At 46.2% G+C, this 19250-nt stretch overlaps 2 protein-coding genes across 10 annotated transcripts in view; both read right to left on the bottom strand.

Annotated features, from left to right (window-relative positions):
* NAT10 (N-acetyltransferase 10) overlaps positions 1 to 10495 on the bottom strand; it is a 29165-nt gene extending 18670 nt beyond the window's left edge. The window contains exons 1-11 of one of the 6 annotated variants that reach the window (XM_007497257.3): positions 10279 to 10482; positions 9431 to 9491; positions 9178 to 9300; positions 7259 to 7350; positions 6732 to 6903; positions 5289 to 5411; positions 3882 to 3943; positions 2433 to 2547; positions 2225 to 2332; positions 1087 to 1220; positions 236 to 329 (exon numbers count right to left, since the gene is read on the bottom strand). In XM_007497257.3, coding sequence (XP_007497319.1) covers positions 236 to 329; positions 1087 to 1220; positions 2225 to 2332; positions 2433 to 2547; positions 3882 to 3943; positions 5289 to 5411; positions 6732 to 6903; positions 7259 to 7350; positions 9178 to 9285 — 1008 coding nt within the window. In that variant the 5' untranslated portion in view covers positions 9286 to 9300; positions 9431 to 9491; positions 10279 to 10482. Of the gene's footprint in view, positions 1 to 235; positions 330 to 1086; positions 1221 to 2224; positions 2333 to 2432; positions 2548 to 3881; positions 3944 to 5288; positions 5412 to 6731; positions 6904 to 7258; positions 7351 to 9177; positions 9301 to 9430; positions 9492 to 10022 lie in introns of all 6 variants that reach the window. The other 5 variants (XM_056801961.1, XM_056801963.1, XM_007497256.3 and 2 more) reach the window with 5 other exon arrangements.
* A 3437-nt stretch (positions 10496 to 13932) lies between these two features.
* CAPRIN1 (cell cycle associated protein 1) overlaps positions 13933 to 19250 on the bottom strand; it is a 56979-nt gene continuing 51661 nt past the window's right edge. For all 4 annotated transcript variants that reach the window (XM_056801964.1, XM_007497254.3, XM_007497255.3 and 1 more), the window contains one exon: positions 13933 to 15159. In XM_056801964.1, coding sequence (XP_056657942.1) covers positions 15095 to 15159 — 65 coding nt within the window. In that variant the 3' untranslated portion in view covers positions 13933 to 15094. The remainder of the gene's footprint in view (positions 15160 to 19250) is intronic.

Here is a 19250-nt window from a genome sequence, read left to right on the forward strand (position 1 = left end):
GACAAGTCCCTTGACCCTGGCCAGCCTCCTAGCTGGGGCTCAATGACAGCTGTACACACATTTTAAAGCCCATTGGTAAAACAAGGAGGAGGTAGAGACAGAAAAGGAAGTGCTTGGCATACCCAAAGGATGCCACCTTGCCAGGAGCTCTCGGTCCAGTTGCCGTCCCCTGAGATCCCAGGGAAAAGCAGGGACTCAGACCCATACTGGTGTCTGTGCTTCCACAGTCACTCACCTGGTACTGCAGGGCATCAAAGCCTTTAAAGATAAACTCGAACAGGGTGTGCAGGTTGTCTGGACTGGGGGAGGTGACAAAGATGTTGGAATATCTAGGGACAGAAAAAGGGTGGCTTCTCAGGCACCTGACACTTCCTCCCTTGTCCTCACCAAAACAGGCTGGAGCCAGAGGCCCAGCTACAGGGAAGGAGGGGACCACACAGCCACACAAAGGAGACCCAGGGAGGGGAACAAGTCCAAAAATCTGGCCTGCACAGGGAGGATATGGGGAGCAAGGCGCCTGGCAGACAGGGTGGACCATGGGGGCTGAGCAAGGCGTATGCTAAGACTCATCATTAACCTTGTTTCCTTTTTATAGGGAGGGCAGCAAAGCATTATTGGGATGTGATGACAATTTTTTAAAATGACTACAATAGGGGCAGCTGGGTAGCTCAGTGGACAGAGAGCCAGGCCTGGAGACAGAACAGTCCTGAGTCTAGCCTCAGCCATTTCCTGAGCAAGTCACTTGACCCCCATGGTCCAGCCCTTACCACTCTTCTGTCCATTCTGAGACAGAAGGTAGAGTTAAAGAAAACCACAACAAAGTGTAACATGAAAAGCAACAGCAGAGGCACATGGACTCTGCCCTCATTTTCCAGGTGTCTCCGAGTCTCCTGGTCAGTAAAATGAGAGGAGCAGCTCATGTAGCTCCTGCAGAAGCCACAACACATCTCTAGAGACAAGAAGACACTCAGTCGCCTGGCTTAACTCCCTCTTCATGGATGAGAAAAGAGAGGCAGCAGCCAAGATTGAGGGCTCAGCTCAGCACCCAGGGCCACCCTTCCCAACAGGCCCCATGGTCCCGCTTACCCGAAAGCCACGGCCCCAGCAATGGCTAATCCCAGGGCAGCTGACTTCCCGCGGCCCCGGGCGGCGGTGAGTGCCACAGTGCTCCTCAGGGTCTTCTCCGAGATGGCTTCGATGAACTTGAGGACAGCCTTGGCCTAGAGGACAGGAGAATGGCCAGGGCTGACAGGAGAGCCCTGCTCAGCACCAGAACAAGGGCCCAGGGTCTAGAGAACGGGCCAGGGTGCTGCAAGGGGCTCACAGAGCCACAAGGGAGGAAAAGCAGGCAGCACCAAGTCCAAGCAACCTCACCTGAAGACTGCTCCTCCAAGTCAAGATGACAGCTAATTACAGTCCCTGTCATGCACCAGGCACTGAGCTAGGCACTGGGAGATTCAGAAAGAGGTAAAAGACAGCCCTGCCTTCAGGAGCTCACAACCTAACATTTACACAAAGCCTTACAAACCTGATCTCATTTGGTCCTCATAACCACCCTAGGAGGTGAGCACAATTATCATCCCCATTCCAGAGATAAAGAAATAGAGGCAGACTGAGGGTAAGTAATTTACTCGGGATCACCAACAGCAAGCACCTGAGGCTACATTTGAAGAGTCCTCCTGACCCCAGGTCCAAGGCCAATTCCCATTAAGGGACACATCTGGGTCACACAACCAGCCTGAGACAGGCAGGGGTACTCATTTCACAAAAGAGCAAAGAGAGGTCCAATGACTGAATAGAGACCCAGACCTGATTCTATCTGGTAGACGTGGGTGTGAACCCTGCTTCTGACTTGTTGATGTGTAACCACAGTCAAATCAAATAACACCTCGGTTTCTTTCCCTGTAAAATGGGAGCAGTAGAAGTCTAGACCAGCCTCTTTCAGGGTTGCTATGAAGACTATGTGAGAATGCCAGAAAGGCACTTTGGACACCTTCAAGTGCCACTGAAGCATCTGCAGTGACTCTGATAAAACCCAGAGAATCAGAAGGGGAACATTTCAATAAGAGCATGAGGCCAAGCAAAGCTGGAACTGCTTAAAGGTGCTCTGGGGAGCTGGGGTCATCAGTCCTCCCTCACCCAAATCTGCCTCCAGCCCGTTGTCTCTCACAGCTCCCTGGAGGACAGGCCTCCCAAGGCTTTCCCAGAAGCATCAGTACTTCACCTGGTCCAGCGTCTTACAGCGGTCCACGAGCACACCCACAGGCTGGGTGTCCTGCAGGCTCTCCTTCAATTCTTTCAGTTCCAGGTCTGAGGGGGAGAGATCATCCTCCTGACAGGGAGAGGTCATCGTCATGCCCACTGGCCATAATGCCCAATGGCAAGTCCACACCACGCCACCCACCACAGCCTCCCCACAACTTCCCAATCACCTGTGTCTTTGGGGGCAATGGCTGGATGTTGGCTATGTGGCTCGAGATGGGCAAGATGTTGAGCTGATCATCAATGACGATGCAGTTCTTACAAGAGGCCAAGGAGAGAATGAACCTGCCCCAGAGAAGAGGCCCAGACTCAGTTACCACGGGGGTCATCCTCCTCCCCCTGGGGTCTGGCTCCCTGGGGACAGACACAGGCAGCTGGACCACAGGGAGCTGGGATCACTAAGATACCCCGAGAGCCAGAAGATCCATGACCTGGCTCTGCCATCTGCTTCAATTTCCTCATCTGGGAGCTTATGACATAGGCAGCATTTCTAGTCATGGGGCTTTCTATTCACAGTGCCTGTTACTGTGTCCATCACTAAATCATGTATATTTATATTATAAAGTGGTTCACAAACATGATCTCAGTCAATCTGCACAGCTGCTCCAGGAGAGCTGGTGTTATTGCCCCCACTTTGCAGATGAACAAAGGGAAGCAGGCAGAGGGGAAGAGATTTGCCCAGCTGCAATAGGTTTGAAAGGGGAGTGAAACTCGGGTCTCCCTGACTCCATCCACTATACCTCTTGAGCCATGAAATGGGGCTATTTGTCTGCTTACTACACAAGATTATCTGGAGGACACACAATATCATGCACAGCACAAGTCACTTTATCCGGGACCTGGATGGGCCTCCCAGTCATACAGTCACGATGGGTCGGGGGACTTGAATGATCTAAATATCCCAATGTGTCTCCTCACATCCCTGGAGATACCTGCTGTGCTCGCCTGGGGAGAGCTTTTGGGACCAAGGCTTGGTCATCCAGCCATGAGCCAGCCACATCGCTCATGTGTCTAACAAGGGTCCTGGGGTGCTTTCACCTAAGCCACTGAGAATAGGGACTGCTCAATGGACATCAGGTCAGACCGAGTTAGTTGTCCCAGAATGTCAGTGCTGGAGAGGACCAGAGGAGCTAAAGGCAGGTCCCCGAGCCCAAGGCAGCATTCCCTGACCTGGTGGTAGATCTCTGCATACCCAGCTGTCTCTCTGTCGGGCCTGGCACACTTTCCCTCTCTGCCCTGGCCTCCTGGAACCCCCAGCTTCCTCCAAGCCGCAGTTTCAAGGTCCCTTTCTAGCTCCCGGCTTCACCTTCTCCCATATTAATGTATGTTTACCAGGGAGGAGTTGTACAGGAAAGGGCAGGGGGGTGGATTTGTCTCCTGAGGGCCTGGTTTGAATCCTGACTCACTACTGCCTACCTGAGTTAGGGTCCAGGTATCCCAACTCCCCAAATCAGACTCCTTCCACTGTTTCAGTTAATCTGCTGTATTCTCTTTTAAAAAGATCCTATGTTGGACTTCCAGGGTGCCTTTCCTCAAATAAGGTCAGAGCTTCTAGCAGGATACAAGACCCCAAATCCTCCCCAATATGAATGTGCTAAGCAATGTAGCCAGAATCCCACCTCTCGTTAAATCGTCCCACCACGTCCTGGTGTGCCTCTGTCCGGTAGCGGGAATGCACATCCTAGCAGGAAGGACAAGAAGTCATTTGAGCAGCAAGGGGGAGCCTGGCTGGGGCTGAGGATTAGATCAGGGCCGTACTGCTCTGCCCTCTCCCCAGCCTGGCACAAGCCCTCAATCCCTCCAGCCTCGACTTCTCTGATGCCCACCAATACCCCCTGGGCTTTCCCACCACAGGCATCTGTGCCCATGCCCAGAATGCATTGATCTCTCTCCAAATGGGCTCCCTTAAGACTCAGCCACAACCCTAAGTTCTCCTCGATGGTCTCCCTAAAGCCTGGAAGCCTTCCCCTCTGAGCTAACCCCCAAAGTGCAATAAACAAGACATATTTCTGTGATCTGTACCTGGACCTTCACCCTCTCAGGGCTCAAGGGGCAGGGCCTGCATCCAAGCCAAATGCCTGGGACCCCAGCTCCTCACAGAGCTGTGTGCCCAGTAGGCCCTTAAACCATGGTGGTGGGAAAAGATTCTGTCTCCTAAGCATCTACTCAACCAATCAATCTGTAGGCCAGGCACAGAGAGGCTGCTTCAAGGACCTTAATTTTTATGGGGAGACCCCAAGCAGCTGGAAGTGGGGGAGATAAGAATGGAGTAACTTTATGAGGTAGAGCTGTGAGGAGGGGGCACTCTACCAGGCCTGGAGGTGCCTCATAGACGGAATGTCAGCAAGACTGGTTTAGCTGGACAGTGAAATGGGTGAAGGACAGTGACCTGTAAAAGCCTGGACTGGTAGGCCGAAGCCACGTCGTGAAGGAATTATTTTTCTTTGATCCCAGAGGAAGCCACTGAAGTTTGCAGAGCAGGGAATGACTTGGTTTGACCTGTGGTCCTAAAGTGATGCTTAGGCAAGTGTGTGGAGGACGGACTAGAAGGAAGGCACTTGGGACAGGGAGAATGAGCTTGGGGCTGAATACAAATTTTGGGGGGAGTCATCTGCCCAGATGTGATCATTAAAGGTCAGAAGCTAGCGAGAGTCTGGGGATAAGAGACCCCTAGACCACTTAGGGCCACCTGTGAAAAGGGTCTGCTATGGATGGTGAAGACTGAGAAGAGGCAATTGGGGGAGAGCAGACAGCAATAGCCCCTCATTGTCCTGGAGCCCCGAAAGCTTGGCTCCAGAAGGCCCTCTTCCTAAGCTGGGAGAGGCCCAAACAGCTGGAAAATGAACCTCCCAACCACCCCCTGCCCAGGCCTCAGCTCCCTTTCTAAACCTCTCCCATCATCAGGTCCAACCACAGGGCAGCTGCTATGGCCAAGGGAGGCACATATGGGCCCGAGTAACCTCCCGGAGAGCATCTCCCAATCCCTGGTAGTAAGAGCAGTAGCCACAAGACCTGAGGCGGCTCACCATAGTCATGGTATACAGCTGTTTGAGGGAGTTCATGGTCCGCAGGAGGATCACAATGATGCCGCCCCCTTCCACCGTCTCCACTGTCCGAGCCAGCAGGTTTGGGGTCAGGGCCTCAAAATCCTAAGAGGAGGAACAGACATGCGAGCACCCATCGTCCAGCAGCTCCGCCACCTGAGGGCCCCCAGCCAGGTCAGGAAGGTTGGGACTGTGGGGTCGACCCCTCGTCCTGCCATAGCTGGAATTGCACTGTCTGCACCACCCAGGGCATGGAAAGGCTCTGGACGTAGCTTGGGCCCAGATGGCACTGCCTTCAGGGAGGGAGCAGATGGCAAAGCTTCACAGTTCCTTTAATTTAACTGGATAGAGTGCATTTCCTCACTAATAAAGATGTTTGCTTGTTTTTAAAAACCCCCAACCAGAATCAATACTGTATGTTGGTTCCAAGGAAGAAAGGTAAGGGCTGGGCAATGAGGATCAAGGGGTTGAACAGGGTCACACAGTATGAGAATCTGAGACTAGATTTGAACCCAGGACTATTCTCAGGACTGGTGCTCTATCTACCAAGCCATCTTGCTGCCTCCTCAATAAGCGTTTTAGAAAGAAAACAACCAATGATCCCCATTAATTGGTATCTTCTTGGTTTCAGGGTGCAATGCAAGATCCTGTGAGGTTCTGCTATCACCCCAAGTGGCCAAGGACGCCACCTGTGCCTTTGCTCAAGCCACCCACAAACACCCCTGAAGGCCCAGGCTGACAATGGTCTCTGTGGCCCTCTGCACAGGGATGATGCCAGGGACCCTCCACATGCAGAACGATGAGAGAACCCCAGGCCCACCTCAGGAGCCAGGAGAGGGGGGCTGGAGAACAGGGCCTGCAAATCCCGCCTCAGACACCTGCTTGCTGGGTGCCCCGAGGCAGGCCACACCCTCTTTTCTTCCCAGTTTCTCCGTTTATAAAATGGGGGTAATATTAGTGCTTGCCTCCTGGTGTCATTGTGAAGGCAGAGATATTGCAAGGAGGCACTCATGAAAACTTTGGGCTCACGTGTTGTCACGTACGACATGTACTGGGCCCAGATACACACATGTAAACATATATAACACACAAGCACGTCCATGTGAAATTATCCGTCACAGGAGATGTTCTGCATGGAGTCCCATAGAGGGAGCCATTGGCACGGCCCCATGGAAAATCACTCCAGGACAAGAGCCGGCATCCTGAGGGGAATTCTGTGCTCACGGGGGCAACCCATGGTCTTCTGAGAGTAGGACACACGGCCATGCCCTCAGACGCTGCTGGAGCAAGAGGCCAACTTGCCTGAGGCCACCCAGTGGACAGTGTGTGTGCATGTGTGTCCTCACCCCACCTCCCACTGGCATTGCCACCCTGAGCTGTCCGAAGCCCTGTGTATGGGTGTTGGGGCCCAGGCTGGGCCATTACCTGCAGGACACACATGCCGAAGGTGTTCCCCAGGATCTTGTGGGTCTCATTGTAGTAGCAATAGCGGATGTTGGTGGCAGCCACAAAGAGCTCAAAGGGGTCATCCTGGTTGACACTCAGTGTCCCACTCCTGATCTTCTTCTGCAGCTGCCTCAGTCTCTTCTTGCGGTGGCTGTGGACAGAAGCAGGCACTGGCCTGGCCCAGATGCTCCCAACAACCCCATCAAGCAGGTCTGACCCCAGCCCTATGAGCAGCGAACCCCCGTGGTTGCCACCTTTCTCCCCTCAGCGTTCTCAAGCTATAAATCTATAAATTGGGGACAATGACAGCGCCACTCCCTGAGGGCTGTGTGAGAGCAATTGGGGAGAGGGAGGCTCCCCTAGAAGCTGAGCTGCTGTCACTATTGTTCTTCTAACCCAAAGGTCAGACACCTGGAGGGGGGGGGGGGTAAGGAAGGGGGGGACAACGCTCTGGGAAACCTGTATAAGGACGGCAAGTGTGAAAGACAACAGAGGCTCACACTCACCTGCTGAACCCCAGTTCTTTCTTGTAACACCACAATACAGATGGTCTGGCCCTCACGGCTGCTTTGGACAACATGTGATGGAGAATGACTACCTGCAAAGGAGGTGGCAACAGCTCATTAGGATAAGAGATGGAGGAAGAACCATCTTAGTGACAGGCAAGGAAATGGTGACGTTTCTGAGATTCTGAAGGAGCAATGGCCAAAACCAATTGATAGCAGTAGCTGGGCTGCACAGAAGATGGAGCCAGGTCTGGAGATGGGAGGTCCTAAGTTTCAATCTGACTTCAGACACTTCCTAGCTCAGTGACCCTAACCTGGTTCCTTAACCCCCATGGCCTAGTAATTACCTCTCGCCTCTCTTAGAATTAATTCTAAAATAGATAAGGATAAAAAAATTTAAAAATGGATAAATATTTATTAAGCACCTACTACATGCCAGGCAAGGACTGAGTTCTAGATACAAAAAGACACAAAAGACAGATCCTGTCCTCAAGAAGCTAGCAATCTAATGACAGAAGAGAGAAACATATGTTAGTGATGAGGCTTGTAAGTGTGGAGGGTCTGGGAAATGTGGCAGGAAGTTGAGATCTCTGGAGATTTGAGATTTTGGGTGACTAACTTCACAGGTTACGTCCCTACTCCCAGAACGATCTCCTTCCTCACCTTCTTCCAGGACGCTGCTTAATAACCACTTTTTACAAGGAGCCTTGCCTGATTCCTTGCCCTTCCCTTTCTATTTTTGTATTTATTCTAAATTATTATGTACTTCTATCCTGGGCAAGTCACTTAGGTACAAGTGCTTGGTCCTTACTGCTCTTCTGCTTTGGAATCAATACTTAGTGTCAATTCTAAGATAGAAGGTGAGGGTTTAAAAAAAAAAGAAAAAGAAGGTTCTAGAGAGCAGAAAATGTTATTCCCGTGTATCCCCAACGCCTAGCAAGCAACTATTAACAAATAAGTTTAGTAGTTGATTAGATCTTAGGATAGAATATCCTACTCAGGGAGGGCAGTCGGATAGCACAGTGGATAGAATACCAGGCCTGGAGACAGGCAGACCTGTGTTAAAATCTGACCACAGACACTTATTAGTTGTGTGAACCTGGGCAATTCATTTAATCCTGTTTGCCTTGGTTTCCTAAATTGAAAAATGAGCTAGAAAAGGAAATGGCAAACCACTCCAGTATTTTTCCCAAGAAAATCTCAAATGGGGTCACAAAGAGTCAGACATGACTGAAAAATGATTGACCACCCTATATAGGTTTTTTACTAACCCCCTGAGATTAAGAGATAAACCTGAATGGACCCCACAGCTACTGAAACAGTTACCACCAATCCCATGCACTTTATTTCATAAGGCAAAGTCCTCCTTGAGCCTATGTTTCTCTCTTCCACATAAAGTTCACAGAGCTTTATTATTTATGTCTAATGCTAACCTGAGATGTAGGAATCAAGTCACTTCCTCTCTTTTGGAATCAGTTTCCACGTCTGAAAAACTGAAGCTTTTGGATAAATGATATCTAAGGTCCTTTCCAGATCTAAATCCTGTAAACCTTACAGAATTGATGGGAACTGAGACTTAGAGAAAGGAAACCATTTCTCTAAAGTTTTCTAATTATTTAGCTGCAGAGAAAGGCCTAGAAACTAGGTTCCCTGAAATCAGACCCTACCTAGATTCAAAGACCTTTGGTAATAAATGAGATCTTCACTTTTCTCTTCCTTAGCACTTCCTCAGCACACACAAGGAAGGGTTTGTCTATGAATCCAAATAAGGAGGAGGCAACTAGAAGACAGATTTCACAAAGGGTCCTTAACACCATTACCCTTCTCACTGAGGACCTTGGACAGTTCTTGCAATGTCCAGGGTGGAGGAACAAGAATCCATACTAGGGGAATGGGCAAAGGGCCCTCCCAAGTCTTACCTGATCCTTCCCTCGGTCCCCCACAAGGACAAAGAGAGACCTCTGCCGCTCTGCCACTCCATTCTCAATGAGAACTCGGATGCGGTTATCCACCTTCTTCCTCTGCATAGTGAAGGAGAGCCCCTACGGAGAAAAAAATACAACAGGGACACAGAATTATCCTCTAACAAACCAGGAGGACCCAGGGAAGCCCAAGTGTTCAAGAGCCGAGTTCAAATCTGGAAAACTATCTGTGTGACCTTGGACAACTCACTTAATCCTGCTTGCCTCTGTTTCCTCATCTGTCAAAGGAGCTGGAGAAGGAAACAGCAAACCTGGAAAGTGTCAGGGAAAGGGCACAGAGTCAGTTTCCAGGAGCTGTATTTACTAGCTCTTACCATCCTAGGGTGTGGTGTTTTAACATCGAATCACGAGTGGTTTCATCTCCTGGTTTAATAAAGAGGGAGCTCATGTCAAAGGCCTGTCTCCCCACACCCGTAAAATTCTCCCACGGGCTTAAACTAATCCCCAATGCCAGGACCCAGTGCAACACGGAGAAATAAGTGCTGTTGGCAGTATAAAAAGTCCTTTACACAAACTTTCCTTTTAACTCCTTACTTCTGTCTTAGAATCAATGCTGTGTATTGGTTCCAAGGCAGAAGAATGTAAAGGACTAGGCAATGGGGGTTAAATGACTTGACCAGGATCACACAGCCACATTTGAAACCAGGACCTCCCATTCCCAGGACTGGCTCTCGGTGAACTGAGCACTAACCGCGCCCAGAATCGACACTGCCTCGGAGATTAGGTGCGGTTACTCCCATTTTACTCAGAGACCAGGAAAATGAGGTGTGAGAAGCAGAGACCTGAACGAATTCGCTTCCTGCCAGGTCCCGCCCCCTGCTCCCGGCTCCCGGCTCCCGGCTCCTCTCTCGCCCGGCCGCAAAGTAGCCGGCGTCCGTCTGCCTACCCGCTGGCTCACTCGTTAAATCGGCAACTCCCCAAGAGCAAGCGCTGTCCGGTGCCGGGCATCCAGCAGGCGCTTACTCAACGCCCTCCTGCACCACCACCTTCTCCCCGACCCCGGCAGCCGAGTTCCTTTGCCGCTACCTCCCCCGTTACCTCTCAGCAGTGTCGTCAAGATACTGCGAGCGCCACTTGGGGCGGAGAAGACAAGCACGTGGAACAGGTGGCACGTGGAGCAGGCGCCACAGGCAAGAAAGTCCCGGCTCTTCGTCAGAGGTGGCCGCGTAGGAAACCGACAGCGGCGGCGCGCAGACTCAAACCCCTCTAATGCTTTCACTTCCGAGAACTTCCCGGGAGGCTCCGCGAGCAGGCATGCGCAAACGATCCCGAGGCCTTAAGAGGATCGCGGCGCCCTCCAGTGACGTCACGTAATCCCTCCCCTGCAGAGACGGGGCCCCGACGAAAATACCTTCGCACTGAGGCTGCGCAGAGCCTAGGGCGGAAGAGGCGCTTAGGGTCTCGGTCCTTTGAGATCTCATTACCAGAGGCTTTCCCTTTTCTCTGGTAGATAGCACTTATGGTCGTTTCCGATTTGGTGGACTCCAACCTTCCAGCGCTCCCCTCTCCGCCTCTTCTCTTTATGGGTCATCTCCCATTTTCCGACCTTTGCTCTCGCGATGCCCAGGGCCTCCAAAGCCTGGCTCAGAGGCCGCGACCTGGGTCGGTTGCAGAAAGGACCCTCAGACACCTGGAGAAGTGTGTACGAACCTGTCCTTAGGAAGGGAACTGGGGGGTTGGGGATGGTGGCCCGACCACAGCATAAATTCCCGTCCGCTCCTCTGCCCAACTCGGATACGGGGATACCTCCCCCGGCATCACTCCGTAAGAACCCAGCGCTCTCAGCTGCCCTTGAAAGGCCACTGGGGCGATTCCCGGGAGACCCTGGCACAACAGCTGCCCACCTTCCCGACCCTCTGGAACGCCAACGTTCCGCCTGCAGTCCAGAAACGCTCCAAAGCGACCTTTAAAAAAATCCATGAATGAACCCCGATTGGAATCATCACACATTAGGCTGGCACAACTGGAGAGCAAAGAGGGGTCCCATTCAAATATAGGTAGTCATCCACAATTCCAAGCTTGGCTCCATCCATGGGAGAAAATTGTCCCTTTCTACACCTACGGTTTGCCAGTGGCATTAAAACAATCGCATCCTCTCCCAAGCTCTGGACACTTGATTATGGGGGGGGGGCCAAGTTTTCCCTCTTTGTGCATTGTTCAAACTCCACCAGACACAACTCTGGTATTTGAGATGAGCAGTGACACAAGTTCTTGGGTACTTAAGTCTTATAGGCCCAGAGATGGTTCTGTGTCACCAAACCAACATTTTACCACGAGTTCTCAGGGCATTAAAATTTGCCTCCCCTCTCTGCCCTTTACCATCCCAGTACTAGACTGCCAAAATATCCAAAAGGAAAGTTAGCTGGACAATTTAAGTGAGGTGGGTTCTGACCAGATTCCTTAAAGGCTTGAACCCCTCCATCTCAATTCTTTAATCAAACTCCAGTCTCCTGGGACAGAACAGGAGCTGGTTTGCTAGAAATAGTAACTCAAGGGCCAGCATTTACTAGCCATGGTGTCCCAAGTATGACTCCTATTGTTCCCGATTCATCCCTGTATCTTGCCTTCTTAGGAAAGTATAAGTTGATGAAAAACATCCCATGCCTTCCTGTTGTTTAGAAAGGTCCATCAAGAGGCCCCACACACATTGCTGCTCTGCATTTTCTGTTAATGAGCCTCCAGAGATTCAACTTCAAAATACTTGTTCCTTTCTAAGTGGAAGTCTCTTAGCAACACTGAGGCATGCACAATGGGGCTATAAACAAGCTCCAGAACCTAATGATTACTAAACTGTTTTGAGGGCATTTAATAACAGGTTAGAGTGGTTGAAGAGATTCTCCAAATTCTTTCAGGAAAAAAAATATATCAGGCTCCCAGGAATAAACAAAACAACTGTCCCCACCATAGCAAATCAACCACATTTTGCAGTCAATCTAAATAAACCAGTTAGGGAAATTGATACTGGGCACTTTAAGACTAAATAGGCCATTTTCCAATTCAATAGGAAAATCACTATGCCTTGGTGATCAATAATCTCTTGCTGTAAAAATTAAGTTGCCAAATTGGATTTTCCATTGCTGTCAGTGAATGGGCTCCTACAGCTGATACTAGCAGACCCGTGGGCATGCTGACTTCAGGAACAAACTTGAGACACGTTAGGGCAATGTGACACACAATATATAAAAATTGAAACCATTTCCCATTAAGTGGACAATTTTTCAATTATGAATATACTAATTATATTTCAGGAAGAGTCTTTGAAAAGTTATTGGGGCCCAATAAGGCTCTCGGCCAAAAGTCATCCTACATACATTGAGCCTGTCCAGTTGGATAGAATTTGCCAGAACTCAAAATTGGTATAGCCTTCAAGAACACAGGGTCACCACCATGCCACAGCAAGCATGTCCACAGAGTAACCATATGCTTCATAAAAACAGCATTGTCCATCTGCCCCCGAATGAGATGAGCCTTGAAAACATACTCAATGATACAAACTGGCACATGAAAAAGTTTTTGTCTTTAAGTGCAAAAGAACTTTCCCTTCCCCTGATCCAAACAGAAAGGCTGCACACACTCATGTGTCTCTGTGTATGTGTATACCACAGACATCAGAGTCCTAGTGCCTTCTCACATTTTCCTCTTCTAACTGATCAACTAGGGTTCTGGATCCTTGGGGAATGACAGAACTATTGGGCCAAGTTAAATGTCCTTAATCATATTCAAAAATACTATGAAGTCACCTCCACAGGCAGAAAGTTGTTTTCCACAGAAGCGATGTCAGGTATATTGTTATTTCTGGTTTGCCTAGTTAAATTCACCAATATATTTTCATCAGCACTTAAATAACTAGCATATGGTTGTGGTACATCCTTGCCAGATATAGTTTAATTAGGGGAGAAAACTGGCCAAGAAGCCTTTCTTGCTTACGAAAGTAAACAGATAACCCTTCCAATAAGATGTACCACAACCAAAAATGAGAAAAGACAGGAACTTATTTTATTTTAAAATAAACATTGAAGACCACCCCCCCTCCCTCCCCTTCAACCCCAGTCCCTTTACAAAACTTCTGAATGTGGAATGTTCTCAAGAGTCCTTCAATAGCCTATCATTTTAGTAGATTACAAGGTCAGCAAAAATCCAGTTTTCTAACAATGAATATTTTAAGAATGGTTTCAAAAAGTAAAAACTGAACACCTATTTGTCAAATTACTGAGCTGAAGGCTGAAAATAAAATCCAGTTTCTGGACTACAAGGATCATTTAACTTAGCAGCCTTTGCTTTAACACATGGAATTAATTCAACATGAAGCCAAAGTGGGACGCACAGCAAGCAGCAGAGAAGTCCATAGGCACATCAAAGTGCAGTTAGCACTCCAAGTGCACGCATGAGATCCACCAACATGGCACAAGAAAGGCTAAATTACTACTGAGCTGGGTACCTCCAGCAAGCCTGGGGTATTCCTTATGTAACGGAAGAGATTGCGACTGTGACTAAGACCAATGACAGGAGGAGGAAAGAAATGAACTCCATCCATGTGGATTAGTCGAGACAAGGTGGTAAAATGCAGGGCTACAACAAAAGCTGCTGGAAAACTTCAGTGGAATAGAACTGAAATTCTTAAAGAGACAATGAACAACTGCATGATTTCAACCACGCATGTTAGCTGCTCAACACCAGTGTTCCAGGATACCATTTTTATAAACACGTTTTATTTGTTTTAATTATACCATTAGAACTGAAAACTGCTGGCTGTCATTTCCCTGAAAAGGGGAAATCGATCCAAACACATACTGGTGCTTTTCAAAAGATAGCAATTAAAAGGGCGGCAGCGGCAGGCATTTGATATCTTTTTCTTTTAAAACCCTTGAGGCTGCAGAAAGAGACATGTGACCAAAAGTGTTCTGATTATCCAGTAGAGATTTCCATCAGTACCTGTACCAATTATTTAGGTGTCAATACAGCAAGGTCAAGTATTAGTGACAGACAATGTGCATGTCATAAGGAATGATAAACGGATAGTACCAATCCTTACAAAAGTCATTGCTATCAAAGAAACTGTTAAATGGGTTCCAAAAAGTATCTAAATACTTCACATTAAATACAGAAGCGGCCATCCAGATTACATCCCATAGTTGTTGCATTTTTTTTAAAGTGCCAATCAAAGCCTGATTTTGCATTTTGGCTTTGTCTCATTAACAATATCAGCTGTTACAAAGCAATTTCTATGTATATATTTTTAACCACAGTAGTTTGGCCTGGTGATGAATAGTGCTGTATCAAAGCTGGTAGACAGCCTTATTTGTGTAATTAGGGACCCATGCATCTTAACGTTCATTGCTCCAATTTAAACCAGAAAAAGCCGTGAAATGTAGTCGCTCTGCCAAACCACACTCCACTCCTTCCATCTTCCTTTCGTGGGAAATATTTTAGTTTTTGTCAATTACCATCAGAACAACAACTCTAGGGCTGATTTGCAGATTTTATCCAATGTCAAAAATGAGTCAATCTTGCTTTTTTTTCCAAGCCACTTCAATCAAATAACCATGGAGATCTGATCACCCCAAAAGTGTGTGTGTTTTGCTTTGCTCCTAAGCAAGGGTGAGGAATCTGAGTATCATGTGCAAGGCTCAAGATGACGCTTAGGACAGAACATGCAGAGGAAAGATTGTTTCCTTCCATATCCAGGTAACATAAAGCTGACAACTCTAGTCCTGTCTTTAGGGGTGAAAACAGTCCCTTTACCAATGAGTTTCCTGAAAGGGAGAACAAATAGATAATAACTCTTCTGGTAACATGTTATGGGACACTGGCCAGTGTGTTTTTGGCGTTTTAAAACATAATCCTGTGAACCGGTTTAATTCACTTGCTGAGTGTTCATTGGCGGCATCCCTCGGTTGGGTCTTGGGGGCCCTCCACGACCTGTAAAAGAAAACAAGAGTCTTTTGGTCCTCACACCTTGTATTCCAATTTCTTCAAGACATAACTCCAAAAGAGAGACATGGGTAGTAGTTTATCATACCAGGTCTAGGGCAAGGAGAGCCCATTCCCCAAGCCCTTCCTAGAGTACTAAGGATTCCTTTTTTACATCCTTTACACATTTACTCAAGCTCTTCAGCTCAACTGATCATTATTTAGAGTTCACTCCACACAAATATTTTAAAACATATGCACCAAAAGGAAAAGTTATTACACAACATCCACTTAAAGTACAATTGTGCAACAAGGTTGCACTGCTGCAATAACCAGGACAGTATTGTTTAATTCAACTTTCCTTTCATTTGTTTAACTAACCAGCTCCTAGTTATTAAAAAGTCCCAAGGCAGGGAAAAAGAAAATAATCCACTTGTAAGTATAAATACCCTGTGGCATATACTTGCCCATTTGGCAAAGCTAACCCTAATAATTCTCAAGGAACCTCTAGAAAGAAGTGAGCATTTTCTCTAATTACTATTCTTTTCATATCAGGTGTTATCTCAGTCAAATGGAACTATTAAATATCACTGGCTTTTCTGCCCCCAGCCTCTAATTCCTTCAACCCCACCCCTCATTCTATCAACATCTCACCAACTCCTTGAAGATCACATGCAGCCAACTAGGCCCTCTGAAGCCTGCCACAACTCTGCTTTTTAAACTCCCTTTGAGAATGTTTGATCAAGGCCAGGCCCTATATTCATATCCTGACATTTTCATTGAATGGTTAAGACTGATACTTCTACAACACTTGCTAAGTAAGGACTGCCAAGTGCCTTATAAACCTCGTATTTTAAGGTCATTCTTTTCATTTTAAAAACAAAGAAAACTGAGGCACATTAAGTGACCAGCTCATAATCATCTTCTAACTCATGAGTGACCAGACCAGATCCTCCTGGTTACAAGACCAACCAGCCAGCTCTCTAACCATTACATACACACTGCTCTGTGCTTCTCAATAGCTATGTTACTAGGAATAAGACATATAGCTCCCAGGATCTGTAATACAAGAAGAATATGCTAATCTCTATACCCCAGAAAGGTTGTAAGAAAAATCATTTGTAAACTTTTGAGTTTGCTGTCAATATTTTATTATTAGATGATGCCCAAGATCATCCAGATAGTAAGGGTCTGAGGCCAGATTTGAATTTAGGAAGATAAATCTTCCGGACTCTAGGCCCAATGTTCTATACACTATACCACCTAGTTGCCCCACATCAACTAATCCTAGCCCTGTAAGAAACCTGGCTAGCCCTGACAATTCAAGCCTTCACCTCCGCTACAAAAGGTTCCCTTTTGCTGAGGGCTATTAGAGGAGAATTAAAAGAGATATAACACCAAGAAATAAAATGTAACATGATTAACATAAATAATGCTCTTCTATACAGAAGAGCATTTCTTCTGTATAGCGTTTCTTCTTCTATACATCTATACATGTCCAATGTTCCAGGAGAAGGAAAGTATTAGGATGCAATAAACACTGTTCTGGTCAGAGCATATCTAGAATATTCTAAAGAAAGCCACAAACAAACTGGAACATGTCCAGAGGAGGTCAACAAGGATGGTGAAAAGTCTAGGTAACATGTCACACACAAGAAGCGAAGGAACTTAGCTGGAAAATGGGCAAATATGATAGTGGTCAGTGTCTGAAAGACTGGTATATATAGAACAGACATATTCAGTGTGGTCCAAGGGCAGAAATAGGCCCAGTGGAGACAAGATTTTTTTAAAAAGTAGGTTCTAGTTCAATGAAGAAAACCTTTTTAAAATTCTAGGAATCCAAAGGTGATAAAAGTTCAATCAACTTGCCTCACCAGATATCTACAAGTAGTCTAGATTTGCAGGGATGATATGGCAACTGGCCAGATTGGCCACTGAGATCCCTCTTTGTCGAGAATCTCTGGTCTTTCTATTCCTTATCTAGTCTATTTACTATGATGCTCCAGGCTTTCTCCATGAATTACAGTGGAAGAGAGAAGTAAAGAGATAAAGAGTCTAAGAACAGCATCCCCAAGGGAGAAGCAACATTTCATGAAGTTTTTCCCATGAGTTCCTCATTAATGCAGAGATCTGAGCACTTGGCACTAACAGTTAGTTAAAAAAATTAAATTAAAAAAAAATTTTTAAGCTGTTCTTAAAAACACTCACTTAAAAAAAATGTTGTGTGGAATGTACCAAAATTGTATTAAAAAAAAAAAGGCAGGGGAGTGCCTTCAGTATCATTGCTTGAAGAACTGGGAAACTGCCAAAACAGAGTATAATCCAATCACCAAAACAGTGAGCCTGACCCAAAGGTCAAGTGGAGACTTTAATTGAGAATGTTGGGACTATGCAGACAAATATAATCTCCTCACTGTCTTCCTTCTGACTGACAGGGAAAAAGAGTCTTGAAGAGTAAGAGTCTTCATATAGAAACTTTCTTAAGAAATGAACATTTCTTAAGATACATTATACAGAAACTCTAGGCTATTAGTCCCTTCCCCCATAGGGCTTACACAAAACACTTTAACAATATTAAAGGGAAAGTACTACAACTTGTCCAGAGTACAAAGATTAAACAAAAGGTTGTGAGGAGAGATCTTAAGGAAAGTCAATTTGGATGGTGGGGAGGAGAGACTTAATGGAAGCAGCATTTTTGAGTTGGATGTTGTAACCCATTCAATTGATTTGCTTTTCTATCTTTATTAAACTCTTAGTATTGTAATACTATTAATATGTAGTACTTTTAATTACACATGCTCAGTTCTGCCACTATAACTTTAAGGCTAATCTAATAATACCTAACTATAAGCAAAAGATAATTTCCATGAAAAAATATGTTCCCAAGTTCTAACCTTTTAAATTATAAAGGAACTTTTGGGCAACAGCATGTCACAGGTCACAGAGTTATGAGCTAATGTATTTTCCAATGGATCTAAAAAAAGAAGATATCTCAACAGGAGTTCAAAGATCAAGAACACCAATATATAAAATCTCACACAAAAATCATCACATGATCATATATATGTGGATGTTACCATGAACAATTATGTACACAAAAATGCTTCTACAGAAGTTTAAAGAAATCCTTACATAAAAAACAGCTTCTAAAAATCAACAAAAAATATTTTCCAACAAGTCCCATTGAAAATATTTCACGAGAAAAAAAAATCATTGGAGAAGGAAGAATGCTCAAGATTTGAATGGCGAAACTTATACTCTCTAAGATAGAGGCATAAACCAATGGAGAAACACGGAGTACTTTGAGTAACCCCCCTGACACATGGTCATCCAGTCTGAGTCTGAACATCTTGATAAAGAGGAATCTACCACTTGTTCCCTAGAAAGAATATACACTCTTCTGGTTTGTTCCAGTTTTAGACAGTTCTCTTTTCACTTTTCAACATTATAGTTCATGCAAGGAAATTTGGGCCAGAAAGGGATGAACATCAGAATAATACTGAGCAACTCAGATCCAATGTGATGTTCTAGTTCTTGATCTAATAGGGCCAGGTTAAATCACTGTATTATAAGTAAGAGATACTACTTTCCAAATCCCTGGAAAGAATCAAATATACATTTATTAAGTTCCTACTATATTCTAGGCACTGTGTTGAGAATAACAAGAAAGGTAAAAGATAGACCCTATCCTCTTAGAGATCACCTTTGGGTTCTTTCCTCTAGGCCAAACAATACCAGTTCATTCAATCTTTCTTTAGGATCCTGCTATCTCGTGAGCCCACCCATTTGGTATCTTACATATGTAGTTCGTCAGAGAATCTTAGTTATCTCAAACTACCTAAGATTGAAGAGCCCACCTAGAACAAGTCCCAACTGATAAAGAATCTTTCATAGGATCTGTATAAAGTGGTCCTATAGTCTTTGCTTAAAGATCTCCAGAGAAGGGAAGTTCACTACTCCCCCAGGTAGCACATACCAATATAGAAGAGCTCTTAATTGTTTTTTTTTCTTTTTATAATGAGGCCTAAAAATAGCCCCCCTCTAAATTTCATTGCTCCCAGTTCCAAAGTCAGCCTGGAGATAATAGGTTGGTTTCCCAT

This window comes from Monodelphis domestica, chromosome 6 (assembly GCF_027887165.1).
Source record: "Monodelphis domestica isolate mMonDom1 chromosome 6, mMonDom1.pri, whole genome shotgun sequence".
NCBI lineage: Eukaryota > Metazoa > Chordata > Mammalia > Didelphimorphia > Didelphidae > Monodelphis > Monodelphis domestica.